The sequence below is a fragment of the Periophthalmus magnuspinnatus genome, chromosome 17, assembly GCF_009829125.3.
Source record: "Periophthalmus magnuspinnatus isolate fPerMag1 chromosome 17, fPerMag1.2.pri, whole genome shotgun sequence".
Lineage (NCBI taxonomy): Eukaryota > Metazoa > Chordata > Actinopteri > Gobiiformes > Gobiidae > Periophthalmus > Periophthalmus magnuspinnatus.
In genome coordinates this window covers 6,044,782-6,065,280 of record NC_047142.1, presented here as the reverse complement: position 1 = coordinate 6,065,280, position 20,499 = coordinate 6,044,782, and the positions used below count along the sequence as shown (strand labels likewise).

General features: G+C 40.0%; 3 protein-coding genes across 36 annotated transcripts in view; all 3 read right to left on the bottom strand.

Moving 5' to 3' along the window:
• Positions 1 to 9,552, bottom strand: part of kcnab1b (potassium voltage-gated channel subfamily A regulatory beta subunit 1b) — a 40,012-nt gene extending 30,460 nt beyond the window's left edge. Inside the window, exons 1-2 of one of the 3 annotated variants that reach the window (XM_055228428.1) lie at positions 9,179 to 9,268; positions 1,001 to 1,412 (exon numbers count right to left, since the gene is read on the bottom strand). In XM_055228428.1, the coding sequence (XP_055084403.1) occupies positions 1,001 to 1,215 (215 nt within the window). In that variant the 5' untranslated portion in view covers positions 1,216 to 1,412; positions 9,179 to 9,268. Of the gene's footprint in view, positions 1 to 1,000; positions 1,413 to 1,923; positions 2,236 to 9,178 lie in introns of those variants that run through there. The other 2 variants (XM_033982902.2, XM_033982901.2) reach the window with 2 other exon arrangements.
• A 5,280-nt stretch (positions 9,553 to 14,832) lies between these two features.
• Positions 14,833 to 17,089, bottom strand: LOC117385115 (ras-related protein Rap-2b-like). Its single transcript, XM_033982384.2, has one exon. The coding sequence runs from the start codon at positions 16,747 to 16,749 to the stop codon at positions 16,201 to 16,203; it is 549 nt and encodes a 182-aa protein (XP_033838275.1). The 5' UTR covers positions 16,750 to 17,089; the 3' UTR covers positions 14,833 to 16,200.
• A 350-nt stretch (positions 17,090 to 17,439) lies between these two features.
• mbnl1 (muscleblind-like splicing regulator 1) overlaps positions 17,440 to 20,499 on the bottom strand; it is a 35,837-nt gene continuing 32,777 nt past the window's right edge. For all 32 annotated transcript variants that reach the window (XM_055228429.1, XM_033982530.2, XM_055228447.1 and 29 more), the window contains one exon: positions 17,440 to 20,422. The gene's annotated coding sequence lies outside the window, so the exon portion shown is untranslated. The remainder of the gene's footprint in view (positions 20,423 to 20,499) is intronic.

Genomic DNA, 20,499 nt, shown 5'->3' with positions numbered 1-20,499 from the left:
AAATATTGGCCGCCGACACGATGAGATAATAGTCAATCCTCCAAATATTTGTAAACATTTTGATTCCACGGCGCTCTGTTTAACGCAAATCCAACCCATTCGTTCTAATCTTAACGGTTGTAACATTTGCTTTGAGTCCACGAGATAATTAACAGACAAAACAAATGTATGTCTCTGAAAGGTACAAAATAAAAAGAGGAGATTCACACTCAAAGATGCACACACGCACACACAGCCCACTCATCACCTGTCAGTGCCTTCATTTATTTAATAACACGGCTAGTTTGTGGTTTATTACAGCATTTTGAGAATTCAGACTGTAGGTTATTATTTGTATTACACTTACACATTGAACATTTAAAAATAAACTTTAAATCAATTCAAGTTGCAAATGTAGTGACTGAAAATGTCTCGTCTGTCTGAAAAACACTAGTTGTTTATTATTTGACAGTTTGATCCAATAACAGTAAATGGTAAATGGTCAGATTATCACAGAGCGCTTTTCCACCTTCAAAGCACTTTATATCAAGGAACACATTCATACAAAAGGGTAAACGGACACTAGGGGCAAGGTGGGGTAAATGTCTTGCCCAAGGACACAATGACAGCATTCACCGCCAATCTGGGGGTCAGTGGATCTTACAGTTCAACCAATGATGTTTGCGACGAGAGCGGGATTCGAACCACCAAGCTTCAGATCAGTGGACAAACGCTTTACCAACTGAGCTTCTTTCTTTGATTTAAAAGGTCTTTGTATAATCCAGATCACAATTTCGATAATCAAAACACAATTGATTATTTTAATTGCGGTTAAATGATTCTGATGACTCGTCCCAGCCCTGATACACTGCAGATTGACTAATACTGATATGATTATGTTGATGTGTTTAAGTACGTTTGTGCTTTCTTCTCTGTTTGGAGTATATATACAGGGGTCTATGAGGCTATAAAAAGACCAGTAACTGAGTGTGAGCCGTTTATGATGGTGGAGGGTACATACCGATACTTCATGCCTGTTTGCTTGGCGGTGGACTCCTTTAGGTTGTGGTGGTAGCGGTGAGTGAAGGAGCCCAGGCTTCGGGCGATCAGGGCCACTGTGCGGAAGCGTGCCCGGGCCTGGCTGGTTGAGTTGGGGCTGGTAGCGTTCTGTTTGCTGTGCTCACCGTTCCTGGGGGCCTTTAGCCCATGGTCTGTGCACGCAAAAGACACCTGCATGGCTATGGGACAGCCAAAGACCAGTACTGAAGGAGAAATGTGCAGACTCTGTGTCCCACAATGTAGATTTAAATATAGTGTACACTGTTAATATTTAGATAGGGAATCTCAAGCCGGCGTAGAGTCTATATTGAACATAGCTGCAGAGGTGTGTAGCTTGGTGAATGCAGAGCTGGGATCCTGCACCGTCACGCCACCTGAAAACATGGGAAGGGTGGAAGTGAAGGAGAAAGATGGAGGAGAAGAAGTCACTTGTAAGTTGCTTGAAGAGTCACTCAGTTTAAAGATAAGAGTTGAGCAAAAGAGGGAGATCCATGTGTCCATAAGTTTTACACTGTCTCCTACAATGAGGGAACATAACAGATAAGAAATCATTTGTCCTACTTTCTTCACACAGTCCTGTTTCAACCTACACTAGATTTTCTAACAAGAAAAGCTCCCCCTCTCTATCGATTATCCTGCTCAATAATTCTTGTTTGCATTTGAATTGCTTTGCCTCTATGTGCGTCGCTACGTGGCCAGAACTTGCAGGTGTCTCCGGAGTCTTTCTTACACCATTAAGCCTCTTAGCCAAACACCTGGAGTGAGCAAAGTAAACTGCAACGCAAACAGCAGCATACCAGTACATGCACTTTTACAGACTTGCACATCTGACAAAACAGGGTCACACATTTGCACGAAACCGTTACTGAAAACACGAGTTCTTACATTAAATTAGTTGACCGATCACTTTGCAACAACGCAGAAAATTTCGACTCCTCTCCATTTAACTTTCAAATGAGCAAAGTAGACGCGGGAAGGTTGACATCTCATAAAGAACAGCCGGTGTTTTTTGTCCTCAAATACGTCCTCCGCCTCTGTCCCATCTCCAAAGTCCCTAATGCAGCAGGTTTGCGGTCCTCTTCAGCTCCTGTAATGAGACAGCCCCGTTGTGGTAGCGCGCCTTCGCAATAGTAACAGACAAACGGAGAAGAGGATGAGAAAGAGGACGCATGGTACTTGAGTTCAGACACAAGAATGAGAGCAGAGATGCAGTGAGGAGGCGAGAGGGAGAGGACTGCACAGTGAATGGAGAGAGAGAAAGAGAGAGAGAACAGCAGTAGTGTGTGTGTGTGTGTGTGTGTATGTGTATTGAAGCTACACCGGCACGGACTGACTGACTACTGGCTGAAAGATCTGCAGTGTTTTCATCACGGTGTCAAACAAGAATAACATACAAACTAAATTATCATCTAAAAAGAAATACCCCCAGCTTAATGCATGGAATAGTGTGCCATATTGCAGCTCATTCCAGTAACCTAGTTGTGTGTGTAACTGTTGTACGCACGCTTCACTTATCTGACTCCTGGCAAACCCACTCCACTGCAGTTACCTTGGAAATCAAGTAATAAGTGTTAGCAGCTCCTAACCTTTTTTCAGTCTTTCTGGTATATTTATAGACATTAATCTACCGTGCAGTGTATGATGAGAGGCACATGCTCAACTATATAAAAAAAAAAAATAGTCTGGTAAAGGTCAAGCTGATAAAAAAAATCTTCAACATCTGCGTTCGTTTTATTTACTAAGCAATGGGAGAAGCTTCTAGGCTAAAATATATATGATAATGTTGCTACGTGAGAGCTCAAAAATGGTAGCTTTATTCCTAACACTGACACTCAAATAATAACTAAATAATAAAAAATGTGTAAAATTATGCTTGCCGGTCACATGTGGCAACTCTTATCTTCAATTTATCCAATCAAAACGAAAATAAAAACACTTGAAACGATGATGACGTAAACCAGCAAACACAAAAACATAAAAATCTAATATTTGCAAATGAAAAACTATGAAATGAAACAACACAGAAGCAGCTAACCTTGTGCACGTCTCTGTAAAAATGGCACGAGCTTCATATTCCCCCCAGCACGTCCAAACAGAGGACGAGCTACTGGCTATTCTGTCCGTAGCGGTTAAACTCAAACGACAATAACAACAAATGAGCAGCTGGTTATGAGTGACAGGTTAAAAATGACTATAAAAATAAGTAAAGACGAGTTCAAGTTAAAGCGGTCGCCCGGTTTCACTTTCCTTCCCCCACTGAGAGGTAATGTGACAATGTGGGATCTTACAGTTCATTGAACATACACAAACCTCCAGGCCAACCCCAGTTTTATTTATATCCCGTGATTGCGTTTGATAATGGGAGACGGTTGTTGAGAATCAAAGGCGCGCTGGGCTCACAGGTCAGTGGCAACTAATACATGGGAAATGGTCACGTTCTTATGTAGCGCTTTTCTACCTTCGAGGCACTGGAAATGCTTTACATCAAGAAAACACTCACTTACGTCGGTGTGTGTAGACTCTGGGGGCGAGGTGGGTTAAGTGTCTTGCCCAAGGACTCCTAAACCTATTATGTTTATGTCGAGAACGTGATTCAAACCGCAAACATTCAGATCAGACAAACACTACTGTCGCCCAACAACTAAGTACATACTCACACAACTTTAAAAAAAAAAAGACACAGTAGCCAATTTCTTTTGTGTTTAGCCCACTATGATATTATTATTACGTTAGTTCAATCAGAATGTCTTTGTTTTTGACACATTTTCTCTCCAAACTAGTGTAACTACAGAAAATACAGCTAGATTAGTGAATATTTTAGGCTTGTTATTACTGATATTTGCACATACTGAATCATCTTGTAGCCTCTTATGTGCCTTTCATATTGGAACAGTAAAGTTGATCATCTGACTAAACATAACGTTTCCCTCGGGGCTTCATAAAGTTATAGAAACGTGGCTATGTGCACACAAATGTAGCAGAAATATGTTGCCGTTAGCATGTAGGATTTTCACATTATACTGAGCGATGATGTGATACAGACTGACAAAGCATGTGGAGAAACAGCCACTCCGCTCAATGGAAAGTCATCTAACAGAGGACAAACCATGACTTTATCTCACACTCACACAATAACAAGGTTTATATTGTGTTATATGCACTGGTGAATGAAGTGCTCAGTTGTGTTAGTTAAGTAGAAGCGCTGATATGGAGGAAAAAATAAAATTACCCGTTGAAAGTATTTTAGTACCCGTTTAAAGATGTAGTTTAAGAGAAAAAGCAAAGGATGAAGTTTAAATCTGTCAACTGGACAAATCGTTGTAAGAGAGAAGACGTTTTACTGCTCGTCCAAGTCGCTTCTTCAGTTTTTTAAGAGTAAAAAGTACAAATATTTCAGGCCAGAATATATTTTTGTTTATTCAAAGTCGAAGCTTGACCTCAGAATTGTTAGTCAGGATGTTACCACAAACATTGTAAAAATAACTCCTCAAATCGTATGAAAAGTTCAAAAATGTAGCGGAGTAGAAAGTACAGTACCTGCTCTCAAATCAAAGTAAAAGTAAAAAGTACCCACTGTAAAATTCACTCAAGTACAGTACAGATAACTACAAAATATTCTCAATTATAGTTTACCATCCATCACCTATTTTAGGCTATTACATTTACCACATTTGTACATCCAAGGCCTTCTATTGCTCACTGAAGTAGAAGCTAACTAAAGTCCACCACAAATATTTCCTTTCTGACACCTAGAAGCTGCAGTATTTTTATAGTATCTCGCAATGACTCAATACCTTCCAACACTGAACATCCCCTGACACAAGCTCCTCAACAAATTCAGCAAATACACCTGCTTTTTGTCACCTACATTTCATCCCTGAATCAACCATTTTACACTAAAACAGTTTTGTCATTGCAATTTCCCCGTCTCTTTTGGCGTCCCAGACTTTTTACGAAGACCCGTTTAATACATAATGCATCTCCTGGGTTACAATTCCCCTCCTGCCAATGCGGTTTAAAGAAACACGTCACTCAAAAATGCCATGTTGTGGTGTCGTACATTCTGCAGTACATTCCCTAACGGACTCTGCTGCTTCTGTTACCCCGAGGCGGCACTTTAACTGCTTCACAGCCCTCCACGCTGAAAACTCTCATATTGACAGTGACGGGTTATCATGACTTAGCATCTGGCGAGGCTCCCCAAATACCACAGTTTCTTCTAGACTGAAACTTGGATCATCTTTGCAGCGATGCACGTAGCCAAAAACACCAAAGTGAACCTTATTAGACAAAAATAGCTCCGGGCTGTGACAGATTAATGCCATGTAATACTAGGTTATTAAGAATTTTAGTGTTGCAAATGATTTTCTGCGCGTTATTCTCTTTGGTCTAATAAATTCCTTGTCAGTGCCAACCTCCTATTGCTAGAACAGATGATAATGAGATGATGAGAGGGGAAACCTTTCCTATCTGTATGTGACGTCACTGCTGCAGCAACTCTCCCTTCTCTGCCAACACTGTATTATCTACCCCCATTCAAACCTCCCTCGCCGCTTCTTTCCAGTCTATAGCTTGGGCTTTTGCCGCAGATTAAGCACAAGTCATTATAATGCAGAGAGCGTACTGCGCTGTGAGGAGAAACGCTGGTTTAATCTCGCCTAATAGCCATACAGCATGCGGATGTAACTGTCAGTGTTATGAAGCTTTGAAAAACAGAGCAAAAATCACACGTATCACTTGCACCGTTCTATAAAAGCTGCACTATGTAACTTTTTTCGTGTATGGTCCGCCACCTGGTTTTGTCCAAGGCGATACAGATGTTACTGCTTTGCCTGCGATGTTCCACAATATGACATTAAATTGATCTCAGTGTTGGAAAGTAATGAAGTACAAGTAGTAAAGTAGTGTATTTAAGTCGAATTTGCAGGTATTTGTGCTTTGCTTAACTACATTTTACGGTGGATTCTTTTTACTTTATTTGACTACATTTAAGAGCAGGTATTTGTACTTTCTACTCTACTACATTTTTTTACTGGACTGAAGAGTAAAGAGTACTTTTTACATGATTTGAGGGGTTATTTTGACCATATTTGTGCTAATATCCTGACTAAAGGGTTCAATGCTTTGAGTAAACAAAAATAAATACATAAAATGTGTAAGAAAAATTAAGAAATGACAAAAAATCTGTCATTTAAAAAAAAAAAAATCAATATCACTACATTTAACACAAATTAACAACACTTTACATTACATTTTTAACCAAGTAATTTAATACTTTTACTTAAGTAGATGTTTTCATGTGATACTTTTACTTGAGTATTTCTTTGCTCTAGCATCAGTACTTTTCCTTAAGTAACAAAATTGAGTACTTCTTCCATCACTGCATTTATTCAATTACCTTTTTCTCTTTTTTTCCTTAAAATGCCTTGAAAACTGCTCATTTGTTACTTGCCCTGGTGTCATTGCCTGCTTGTCACCATGGAAATATAAGTTGCCAATGCCATACTGTGGAACATTACAGGGAAGGCAATGACACATCTCCACAGAGCCAACATTATACCCTGCTATTATCATAAGTATCGTCTTATTGTCTTCCTCTCCCACACTGACAGATCTTCCTTTGGCTCCGTTAAGTTCACTGTGGAGTCTGAAGTCAGTCCAAACCTCATTGAAACGGCTGCACAAGGCGACACTGATGTGAGCTGACAACTGTATTGTGATGGGCCCCTGCAGATGCCTACTGACCTTATGTTATTACCCAGCAGGCACGGCGCCTCATGGGACTGATTTTGAAAGACAGGAGGAACTCGCTGCAGATCTGAACATATGTTTGGAAAAAGAACTCCTTTCAGTAAAAATGAGGTTGAAATGTTTCAGATCCGTCTTATTTTGACTGGGTCTGGTATGCAAAGACAACGCAGTATTTAATCTTCAACACACAAACGCACACAAACACACACGCACACACTTTAGTAGGCTATAGTTTAAAGGGCCCATATTGCGTTTTTTTCTGATCTGTTATAATGTCATTTCCTCATCAAAAACATACCTCGTGTTGTGTTTTGTTTCATTTACACAAGTTTAACGCACAAACCCTGCATCTTTAGGCTGAGTTCCTCTCTCAAAACACTCTGTCCCACCTTGTGATGTCATCATGTGGCAATACAGGAAGTGCTCCACTGTGTTTTTAAACAACATATGAATGATTTCAGTCCTGGAGTTGCCCATCTTTACCGAACTGAAGGTAAAATGTAGCTGTTAACTTGAAAACTACCACTTCATGACATCACAAGGTGGAACGGGGCATTAAAAGCTCACAAAGAGTCACAAGAGTCAATTTTGCGTAATATAGGAGTTTTAACACTTGAAACTTGAAACCAAACGTTGGCTTTTTCTTTTAACTTTACTTCTGTAGCCATCAGGCACAGTTATTTGCAAAGGTCAAAGGTCAAACACATTAGCTCCTGTTTTGACACCTGATCTACCACAACTGCTCAAGATAAAGTCTCAACATAATGTACGATGATAAATACTGTTTCCAAGAGCTATGTTCAACTCAACTGAGCAAACTTTGTCTTCACTCTGTGGTGAGTTTTCGTAACAAGCCGAGTTTTGTGATTTTGAGGATTATTAACTGTGTCAAACATCATGTGGACCACTTCTGCCTGTTATTTTCCAGGAAGTTCATCTATTAGGAGGAATGGTGGGGGTTTGTGACACTGCACTGAGAACCTCGGGAGAGAAGATAATTGGTCAGATTATTTGGACATTCTCATGGACGGCAGTGGTGGAGGAAGTACTCAGGGCTGTTACTTAAGTAAAAGTACAGATACTGGAGCAAAAGATAAGACTCCAGTAAAAGCAAATGTATCACATGAAAAAAATCTACCTAAGTAAAAGTACTGATTTAAAAATGTACTTATAGAGTAAAAAAGTAAAAGTATTTTGGACATATTTTGAAGTCTTATAAAGCTTAAAATGTAATGAGTTTGATAAAGATTTGTGCTGAATTTTGTTTGACAGAAACAACTGAATCAAACGTTTTTTCTTGCAATTTTTATTGCAGTTGTTTATTTTAGTTTGCTCAAATTATGAACGTGTCTTTTCAGCAGGTCTCAAACAACAATAAAAAAATACTTACTGTGTCAGTCCAGTTAGTGGAGTAGAAAGTACAAATACCTTCTCTCAAATCTAGTGAAGTAAAAGTAAATTTACTTAAGTAAAGTACAGACACCAAAAATTTGTACTGAAGTATAGTTTTACTAATCCCAGCACTGATACACACACTGGTATAGTACATTACACACACAGACTGTGATGAGCCTCCAGTGCCTTCACCTTCAGCCTAATTGTAGAAGGAATTAATTCTGGGTTTTCTTGAGCCAAGCGTGTCTTATCTGCAGAAGATGAAAGTGCATTGCTCCACAGGACAGAAGTCCCACTGAGGCGAGTTAAATTTTCATTTCAACATGCACCTTTTTTGTAATTAATACACAGTAGATCAAATTCACTCATATAACATGATATTTAGGCTGAATGGGCCCCAAAAACAAGCAACGCACATACACAGAGCACACACTGATACTGCACTGTTACATCAGCAACAAGAAATGTAAAGACAACACCACAACTTGGATTACATAAAATAAAACAGTGGTATAGACTGTTTTATAAAATGAAATAAAAACACATTGTTTATAAGAGTTAACTGAAGTGGATTTACTAAAAATCTTTCTTTCAGTTGACATAAAACAATTAGGTTACTTTAAAATAGTAGGACTATTTTTGTATCTACAACCAATGGCAAGGGATTTGGTTACAGTAGCACTTACTGTAGGCCTTAGTGTGCTGTAGGCTAAAGTGACTGTAGGCATAGTAAAAGTCAAGGTAGGGATAGAAAAAGTCACTGTAGGCATAGTAAAAGATAATGTAGGCCTACTAAAAGTGACTGTAGGCCTACGCTTCATTTGCACAACTGAGGAATAGATCAATTAAACCATGGACTAAAGTCAAAAGTAATTAAGCCAAACCATGACTTGCCCTAAATACAAACACTTCTCCTGTAGTGAATCTTACCTGTAGTGATTCTTTCCTGTAGTGATTCTTTCCTGTAGTGATTCTTTCCTGTAGTGATTCTTACCTGTAGACCATGGCGGCGCTCGGGTCCGCGCCTTGGAAAAAGTGCCTGTGCGCGCGGAGCAGCTCCTCAAAGCTCTGCTGCTCCCTGCTCCGGCTGGACTCAAAGCTGGGCGGCAGTGGGACACACGTGGTGGGACTGGAGGGCAGCGCTCTGCTCACAGAGCCCTGTCTCTGTGTCTGCTGCTGGACACTGGAGCAGCGCTCCAGCCTGGGACCCCCTCTCTGCCGGGACACGGGGATCTCACTGCAGGCCGCCTTCAGGTACATGACTTTGACTTTTACTGTCCCGGGACACTTTCGTTTGCTAGTAAATCTCAACAATATATTTAGTCCTGACCTTAAAAAAGTGCGGCCAAGGAGCAATGCTGGACATGCAGAGCAGGAGGCTGTGGTTTGTCTTCTGCCAGGTCCAGGCTCTGAAATCCCAGCACTATTTCAAAGTAAATACAGCTCCAGAACACTATGACACCGTGATCTAACAGGCACTACAGAGGCACACACGCACCTGTGATGTCAGCTTTATTCTTGGTTGATGGATAAATTAAAAGACAAAGGGGGTTTAGGTTTAGCCCCTGATGGCTCCAGGAGAACAGCCCGGGCTCGTCCGTGACTCAAGCCGAACAAAGCCGCGGGGATATTTCCGTCTGCTCCGGAATAGAAATATCTCACATGTGTTTTAAGAGACAGTTCATGTTCCAGAGCAGCTCAGACTCACACCGGCTCATCCACATTGTGTGACTGGATTTACTCAGAGCAAATACTGTGGGAAAGAAGAGGACAACAGAGTTCACACAAGAAGAGCCTCTGCTCCAGCTCTTTAATCTGAGTATAAATGATCACATACTCTGAGTGATCTGAGGGATACAGGAGTCAGCCTGTGTTTGCTGTGTTTGCGGTTTCAGACAGAGGCTTTAAAGGCCCAGATGTCCATCAGAGGCATTTTAAACTGGGCCTAATGTGGGACACCTGTTCTTTCACATTGTACAGAAAGAACAGGTGTCTAAACACATAGACACACACTCACTAAACAAACAAACAAAACAAGATCATTCATCTGGCCTTATGCTCGTGCAGCGTAGGCTATAAATCACCAGCAGAGGGCGCAGTGACTCCAGCTGCTGGAGCACTGAAGAGTGAAGCAGCTCAGGTTAAAAATAGACCATATAGAATCAGACATTCTGTGGGTTTTTGAGCCAAAGAGACAAATGTAAGGCAAGGAAAAATCTGGTTTGTAAAAATGTTTAGGCCTAAAATGAATGTAAATATTATGTGGGTTCAGGAAAGTCATTTTACTCATAAATGTATCAGAAGAAGAGTTATGATTTGAGAGCAGTGCTTTTGAGATTTATTTCTATAAAACATGATTCTTGGGGAAAGTGTCCAGTAAACACTAAAGAGGGAAAATAAACAGCCCATTAGAGCTGTCTCAGGTTCATGTTTCACCTGTCTTACTCTGCCATCTTGTGGACAAACTCAATACAAACATCCTGGGCATTAAACCACACTTGAGCATTTATGGGAATGTATTTTAGTATGTAGTATTTTGTGTAGTATTCTATGGGCCTGTACAAGTGGAGGGAACATTAGATAGGTATAAGCTCTTAGACAGAAGACTGCACAGAGCTGCTGATGAGGGCAGCTCTGCGTCTGTCCTCCCACACAACCTGCTGTGCCAGTCTCACATTATTGATATGAGGCAGGAGGCCAGGCTGTAATAAGCTCATAATAGGCTTTCAATCACTAGATGAGCTTGAAACCGTAACAAATTACACTGATACACAACTCAGCTCTGATTTTTTAAACCATCACCAACATGAAAATCTATTACTCAAATGCCTTTTTGTCCCATTAACACTATTCATGAGATTTGGGTGATTATTTCTGTGACTCCAGTGAATTTCACACAAATTGAACTGTGGGAGATGCAGCTTGGGACTCCCCCTATTGGCTAAAAATGGTATTACAGCCCAATCATGAAATGTTTAATGTGACAATAATAAAATAATCTAAGTTAATATGACAATAATACAAATTTTATATCATCTAGGAGTTATTAATCTCTAGATAGGCACATTATTAAAATTTGCATAACAAGCTACACAACATTTGACCTATACATGTTAACACTGCTTGCTTCAGCCTTCTACAGTACATGGATGGATTACTGGACAAGACAGTAGTTTCCACCCTGTACTTATAAGGATTCTATCTATTACCTCTGCCGTCTTGATGAAAAGCTGCTGTTATATCTTAATGTGCTGGTGACTGTGTGGGGGAGCTGAGAGAGCCGTGTCTGCTGTGTCCTCCCACTCAGAGCAGGCTCACAGCGTTTAGACTATTTCAGTCCTTTTCTTCACTGTTCCCTCCAAGACCAGTGACTCATCCACACTCGTACACAATCTGACTCCTGCTGCCAGGCGTGCACTAATGCAATCTCAGTATCAGACAGGGAAATGTTCGTCATGGAGATTATACAAGTGTTTCAGCTATTCTTTTTATGTTAGGTTTGATCGCGGCATTACCATTGCATTGTTGACCTATGCAGTGTAATGATGATACCGACAATTAGAGCGGTGCTGTTGACATGTCTGTGTATGGCTGCACGTCTGGAATTGACAGTTACACAGAGTCATTTAAGTACATGGTCACTTACCCTGATTATTAGTATTGATAAGAGCATCACATTGGACTCATTCAAACATCCCATTGACCTCTGTGGATAATCTCTACAGCTCTAGTGTTAAATTCATATCTTAAAGTGAAATAGTTACACGCAAAACAGCATTAGCAAGGTTTATTTCTGGCTTCTTCAACAACCAGAGTATCCCCAATGCAGCAATGTGAGCTTATTATCTGACGCACTACTTTACCTTGAGCAAAACTGAATATATTTGCTGTGATGTGTGTGTTTTTATGCATAATTTTGTATCTTTTCTTTGTGTGAATGAAAGCTGGTTCCATTTCAGTTCAGTTTGTTAGATCACACTGTTGATCACTGCACATCAAACCCCAAAGAAAGGAATATTGCAGCAGAACGAGCATCAGATTTAAAATGTAAGTTAAATCAGTTGAGCAAAATCACTTAAGAGCTGCTGAGAGATTTGCTGGTGGCTGTAAGTAACTTCGCTTGCTTGTAATTCTTTAATGTCAACGCTTCTTCTGTATTATCACTCTTAGCACTCTTTCACCACTTCCATATTGTTCACATGGCAGAGGCGCTCACTCTTCTGGGGTCAGACTGTGTTGTCAGCTGTCACGTTGCATTGGACTCATGTGCTTTGGCCATAATAGACACGCAGATGTCTCCTAAGAACATGAACTCAACTCTGGATGTGTCTTTCGAGTAGGAAAGCTGGTAGAGACTCATGTTGACTTAACTGAATGATGCGCTTAGATGTCCATTTCCAGGCTGTTTGTCGCTAAACAGATCGATAAACAGCTGTGGTAAGTCAGTTAGTGTCACAGGATCTTCAGTCACTTACTGTAAAGGTCCTATATTACGCGAAATGGATTCTTGTGAGCTTTAAGTCATGTTATGATGCTGTTACTCCCTCAAAAATATACCTGGAGTTTCCTGTTTTTTGTACCTGTTTTGTTTCATTCACACATGTATGACTAACGCTTTATTATTAGTCTGTCTGCATGCTCTGTTCCACCTTGTGATGTCATGAAGCGGTGGTTTTTCAAGAGCTTCTTTTTACCTTTTGTTCAGTAGAGATTGACAATTACAGGGCTGAAAGTGTCCAAATGATTCTAGTGAAGGTTTATGGAGTATTACCACATGACATTGCAAGGTGGTGTTTTCCATTTTGAGAGAATTCAGCGTAATTATGCAGTTTGTGAGTTAAACGTGTGGTGTGAATGAAAAAAACAAACAAAAAAACACAACTCCAGGTATGTGTTTGGTGAGGAAACAACAGTAGAACAGCAGAAAACAGCGTAATATGTGTCCTTTAAAGTACATAATCCAGTGTTTTCCCATCTACAGCCTTGTTTTCTTGGAATAAATGTGTTTTTAAAAGCACAAAGTAGTACGTTGTTTCATTAAAGCTGTTCTTTTGACGTGAACTCTAATGTAAGGGCAGACTACACTCTGGGCATTATGCTATGAGGAAGTTAAAGGAAGTTCGCATTACAACATTAGAGGTGGGACTAACCGCACTGCCCATAACCACAACACAAGAACTGACCTCCTTTGATCAGAACTTAACTACACAACCTACTCATCAGCAGTGATTGAGGAAACATAAATATCCATGTAGACAGTATAACGGGAACCCCACTGCTAACAAATTAAATGTGTACAACTCAAGCAGATACTAACGCAACAATAACCATGGTGTTCATTCAAAGTGTAACTAATGAGACTTGAATGTGTAGAGAAAAATCCTGCTGATGTCAGTTTCAGGTCATATGACCACAGCCCTGCAGGCATGAAAGTAGTTTCACATAAATGTCTGACAGAAGCGGAACACACTCTGTATTGCTGTAAAAGTAGCCAATTAGTCATTCTAAATAACTCTTGAGCCTTGAAGTACTCAGCCATGACATTATTGCATCATTACAAAATTATTTACCAAACCTCTACTTACTTTTGTCAGTGAGGTCAGATTTATACATGTTTTGTTTGTTGGCTTTATTTATTCATTCATTCACTGTTCAAAACCTCAGTACTTATAGCTCTTTCCAAATATATTCAATCTACATTTAAACACCCACCAGTTCAATAGTGGCAGTGATTAAAGCCGTAACATCTGACTGTCTGTGTGACAATTCTCTGTCAGTCATTGTCTAGACTCGCTTAGTCCAGTTCCGTTTTCTTTTACAACTGCAGTGTTAAATTACAAATGAATTCTATCTTAACAGCACAGAGATGGTGGGAATTTTCTGGAGACGTGTGATTGGTACAAAAGATCCCTTCAGTGTTCATTTGTTTTACTACAGTGAATGTACTGTTGGGTTTTCAGCTGTGAAAATGAAAATTCCTCACATACTAGCTCCTTATGTATATTATTAGTGATAAACCCAGCCCTTTGACTAAATTTGGTAATCTGACATTGCATCTCTGTGGTCTGGGGGACACTTGATTGGGTGAATACCAGCCGGTGGTATGTACGGCGGATTGAACTTGGCCGGGGCCACAGAAAGGCCTCTCTGTGCTACTCTTGGCGGCTCTAGAAAACATGCAGAGGGAAGAGGGAAGCAGCTCTCCCCTGGCTAAACACTCTACTGGAAACCCTACCCACAAGCTAAACAACAGCACCGAGAGGGTTTTATCGGGATCGCCCGCTAAGGCCGCTATCACTTACTCAACAATCAGGAGCTGGCTTTGAATGTCATGTATCCATATGTAAACAGAGGGTATTCACTCATGCTGTACATAAAACTGTGTCAAATACTGAGGACAGGACAGATACATGATTTTGTCAGCATTTTGACTGTTAACATTGAACAGCGGAAGAAGGGAACAGTTCCTTATTTCGATAATCAAGCAAAACGACGTTGAACTTTGCTTTTAAAAGTAACTACACAAGTTATTAAAATTTACAAATGCCTACAATTAAACTTCACACTCTACTTCTCCATCCTCACACTGCAAAACGAAGCAGCCCCTCCTGACCCAGACCTGTACAGACGAAACACAGAAGACAGTGCTTATGTAAAATGTGTTTTGTATTACAAGTTAATTAACCGACAGATGCATGGCAGAACATTTGCCACGATATTGGTACAATTACAGTAACTCAAAAAGGTCACATTTTATAAAATAACAAAAAAAAAAAACCTAGATAATACAGATAGACATGGCTTGCCATTCAGTGATCCAAAATAAAGTCCAGTCTTGGTTATTCTTGATAAATAGTACCTTGAGACCTTTTCTTACAAGTCTGTCTGTTCACTTTGACACTAAAAAAGTTCTGATTGCCATTGAGACGCACTGCAGAGGAAGCCGGGCTCGTTTATTGGCACAGTCACAGGAGTTTTCTTATAGGAAGGCACTTTACATGAGGGCTTAGTGTACCCCCCATGTAGCAATAGATAGCAATTCAACTATGGTTCTTTTTTTTTTTTTTTGCTTGTGCACTCTGAGGAAAAATGTCATCAGATAAGTGCAACCAGGGAAAAAAAAAAACAATGTATTTTTAAATGTGTGGGAGCGCGGTCCACAGCTTTAAACAGACAAGCACACGGGTGGGTGGACCTACACCCCTGGGAGGCTGGGTTAGAGAAAACCTATGCAAGGCTCGAGTGGTGAGTGATATGAGAGTTTTAAAAATACTAAAAACAGGCTCCTCCAATTTGATCCTCCCCAAAAACCACCATAAAAAGTGTCCAATCCCTGCTGCTTGCTGTACTGCCAGGTTTTGACACATGTAACACCTCCCCCATTATCACCAAAAACAAATCTCCAAGGCAGAAAGAAGAAATTTTAACCAGCCTGAAATAAGTAACAGTACAACTTGACAAAATCCACCGTTCTATGAGGACACAAACTGTAAATAGGTGTCTCTTAGGTTTGTACAATAAGGGTTCCTTTGTAGCCATAGACTGTATGTAAAGATAGATGTACAGATTATGATGATCACGAAATTAAAATGAGAATAAGCTGCCATTTACTTGTTGTTTGTGGTGAGAATTGATATTATGACATCTAATTTTGTTAAAAAGGCTGCGTTTGGGTAGAGTGAGACCTATATTGCCATTTAAAAGCATGGACTACAATGTTTCTTCAGACTTTTGACAGCTCATAGGATCCATCTTTATATACAGTCTATAGTTGAGGCACATTTCCAGAGAAGTGTCAAATACAAAGCTATAAAAAAAGAAAAAAAAAAAAAAAAAATCCAGAAAAAACATTCAAGTACTTTATCATGTAAACACTTCCAGACTATGATACATCACCGATTGTTGTCATCGTTGATTTCTGTGCAACAATAAGACAGCAGTGTGAGGTGAGAATACTTTTACAAAGGGACAACTTTAAACCCCCTGGGGTACATGTGCTGTCAGGTTTGTGCACGCTCAGAGCAGGACGCAGGAACAGCACTGGTCTCCACCGCTCGGGACAGTGGAGTAGTTCATCTGTCTCACTATTTCTGCAAAAAGTTCATCCACAGAGCCTTTGTTTTTGGCTGATGTCTCCATAAAGGGGCAGTTCCAGTCCTGGGCCAGGGCTTTCCCCTCTCCTGAAGACACCTCTCTCTCCCCTTCCAGATCCACCTTGTTGCCCACCAGGATCATTGGGACCCTCTCGTACCTCTTCACCCGGATGATCTGGTCTCTCATGGGCTTGATGTCCTGGAAGCTCTGCTGGTTGACCATGCTGTAGACCAGGATGAAGCCTTGGCCGTTTTTGATGTACAGATCTCGCATGGAGGCGAACTGCTCGGTGCCAGCTGTGTCCAGGATCTCCAGGACAGAAGGAGAGGAGTCCACTTCGATCTCCTTCCTGTAGAAGTCCTCTATGGTGGGGTCGTACTTCTCAATAAAGGAGCCTGTCACGAACTGGACCGTGAGTGCAGACTTTCCCACTCCTCCCGAGCCCAGTACAACCACTTTATACTCCCGCATGGCTGTTTCTACACGGAAATGCTGCAGATACCTCCTTTGGCGCAACGAAGCCTGCTCCTGCTGCTGCTGCTCCCACCCGACGACCAGCCCCAGTGTTTTCAGTGCGCGGTGTCTGGGAGGCTGCCCACTGCCGCCGAGACTCGACTCCTGCGCGGGCCAAAGCTCCGGGCCTGCTCTGGTTTGAAGGCGGCTGACGGATCCGAGGAGAAGAGCCGCTCCTAGACATTTAGCGACGCCAATTACAGCGCATTTTGATCGCACTGTATTGTGCAACAGCGCAGAAAAGCGTGATCGCCTTTCCCTTGTTGCATGGCGTTTCCTGCCCACATCCTCAGTCAGCAGCGTCAAAAGCCACGCTCTGCTCCTTCTCTTAAAGGAGCCGCAACACGCACGGACCATCATATTATTATCATACATTATCATATATTAAATCATCTCCACTGGTATTAAGACTTTACTGTGTCAATTTATGTCAATCTTTTTTTTTTAATCCAGGACAGTATGGAATAAATGTCCTATTTGCAGGTTTATGGAATAACACACAAATCCAAACAGATACAGATATGACCTAATAAATGTAACTTATATTTGAGAGTAGCAGGGTTAAATCATAAAGGAAGGTTCTGAACTATATATAAATAGGTGAGAGCACATCCCACATTAGTCTGAACAGAGACAGTGACACAAATGTGCATAAGCAAATGAAATATAGTTTTATTCAGATTTTTTCATCCATACAGCAAGAGTCAGAGATATGGCAACAATAAAATGTGCATTAAACAAATCTGAAGACAGAATAGTTATACATTATTGTGTGGCATTTGTGGCAAATACTTATAACTGGTGGTTGCACTTACAAGGAAGAAGCAGTTAACAAAGCATGGGTATGTGCCCCCAGCAGGGAAGTGAACCTTAAACATCTGGTTTGGACAAAATGGTGCTTTGGTTCTAGCGTCAACACAGCAGCTTCAAGTCATACAGACGTCGGCTACTGTTACATTCATTTGAACAACTAATTGGCCAAATATTTTTGGTGTGGTGGTGACCTTGCCTGCTGAGTGCACAGCGGTGTCAGAAGAAACAACCTCTACAGTGTTGAATGTGAGTGGACGAATGCCAGTCTTTATTCTTAATGTTTGAGGAGCCTTTTCTCATTGAAAATGACCTGTTTTCAAACTAAATTCCCCATTAATGTGGATGTTACATAGTGTATTGTGTATTCTTGACATGTATTTCTTCCTTACATATTTGAGTTGTTTTTTTTTTGTAAATGTGTGTATTTTTACATGCAATAAAATCAAACTAGGTAAATAAGCAGGTTTTGAGACTGGACATCAGTGGATATGTCATCCTACAAGGGTGAAGTTAGCATGGCATGGGCATAATCCCATATAACATTCCCTGGCAATAACAGATGCAGATAAAATAAGACAAAAAGCGCATAGCTTTCTCTGAATGCATTGGCCAAGAAACTAGTGCCCTTCTTTGCAAGCAATTTTAGCTGGTCTTCTAATTTAAGAATTTAAATTAATCTAACAAAATTCCTTATAATTATAGATCTTTTTTATTCAAAATAATATCTCAATATGATACACATTTTCTCTGTTCATTTGACTATATACAGAAGTGCAAAAAGTCAACCTTCTTCCCTTAGGTTAGAACTCATCGTCTGCAGCATGTCGGACTTGACCACATTGGAAAAGTCGTTCTCTCTCCTAATCTCACCATCCACAAACATCCAAACACCCGTCTATCTCACTGCTCATTTTGGCCTGACATTCAGGGCAAACTTAAGAAATATTTAAAACAAACATTATCTTATACACATCTTTTTGAAATGGATACAGTAAAAAATAAGTTTTACCCTAAAACATGGATAATCTAATCTTTCCAATACAATATATTTTCAAACATGTTACATGGAAAACCAAAAACGATTTCAACATTTTGTCTACACTGATAATAATGTATCTTTCTTTGCATCCAAAATGTCTTTCTTCAGCAAACATTCTCTGACAATGATGATGTAACATCAACTGAAAAGACATCCAGCTATATGAATGAAGTCAACAGATTATAATGTATATTGTATATGAAAAAAGTTATGAATGTCAAACTACCTTAAAATCTACAACGGCTATATCAATGTTGTCAAGTAATATATAGTAAGGCAAAAAGAAACAATCTATAACTAGATACCTCAAATATTCAAATCCTTAAGTAGTACATAACACAGATTTAAGAGTAATTGTTACTTTTACACAAAGAGAAAAACAAATTATAAGCGATGTGTGAGGAAACTATAAAACATCATTGGTGTATTTAACCTGCATATGATAAAAATTACATTGGAGTGGGCTGAGGCCCATAAACAGTAATCTAAGGCTTTGTTAGGTACATTACAATCTGTAAAGACACACTACACACCTCTGTGAACACGAGAAAGGCAAGTGATCATTAACTAAGAACTGAAGGAATAATGGCTGTATTTCAATTGTGTAATTTCTATCAAATGTGACAATAAAACTGTGCTTTGGTATCTAAACTCAGATCTAGAGCCTTTGTGATTAGGAACTTTCAGGGAAAAACAAGGCAAAGGCCTTGATTCCCCAGACAAGCTCAGGTGGAGTGGTGTTTAAAAGGGAATCCACATAAACATTCATCGGGTGAACGTGGTGAAGATGACCTAATATAACATTGTTTTTCCATCAACACATGGCTCAACAGTGCTGCACTCATAGTTGGAAAAGTCCTCTTCAGAAGAGGCGGCACTGTAACACAACTAAAGCTACACCCTCCACTTTTAGAGTCGATGGACTTCTCTCTATAAACAAAACACCCTCTAGTTATTGATAAAAACAAGAAAACTTCTAAAACTGATTAATTGAAAACCAGACGAAGGTAAAAAAAAAAAATAACATAAAGGACATAATAAAATCAAAATCAAAATAATACAAAAGCCATATAAAACTTTACCTTCGGTAAACAAATAACACTGGTGAGATAACACTCGGGGTTAGCTGTATGGCCTTGATGGCACACCACAAGTTAAGAAAAGCCTGGCTGTGCTTCAAGGTACACAGGTATGTTGGTTTACCCAGAACATTCATATGTCCAAGACCCTCATTTCACTAGTTTCACTAGCCATAAAATTACAATACTGTACAATTATTTTGGCAAATTAAAATCCTGTTAAATTATTGTGCCTATTATTGTTTAGAATTCTAATTCAAGGTGCATGTTTACATTTAATTTGCAAACTCTGAAATATGGCTATTCAAAAAAGAACAAATATAAAAGGAAAAAAATATTGGTCTACTAACGTACCAGCAATGTGGTGCTATGCAGCCACATCAATGACCTGCGCGTGCAGAAAAGAGAATAATTCAAACACAGAGGTGTAACATGGGCCGATCTCACTCTGAGACACAGTGACTGAGGCTCCTGACCTCTTCCTTTCTTTGCTGGACACTACATTAGACACTCCTCTAAGTGGGCGGATGGCACAGATCAAGTGTTGCACTCGGGATGTTGACTCGTGTGATGACACCATCGTCATGGGCTGGTTTGGAGATGGCAGACCCTCCTGTCCCATTGCTTGACATTCTGAAGAATATGTACATAAAGGCTGAATTTGTTTGGCTTGGACGGTGCCAGCCCACATTCATTTGATCTGTAAAACAAACATTTACATTGAGATATGGCAGCATTTAAACTATTAACATAAAGATCTTCGTTTTATCTTATTGT

Bases quoted from the DNA above. Each gene is read 5' to 3' on its own strand.
- LOC117385115 (XM_033982384.2), bottom strand. From the start codon at position 16,749: ATGCGGGAGTATAAAGTGGTTGTACTGGGCTCGGGAGGAGTGGGAAAG.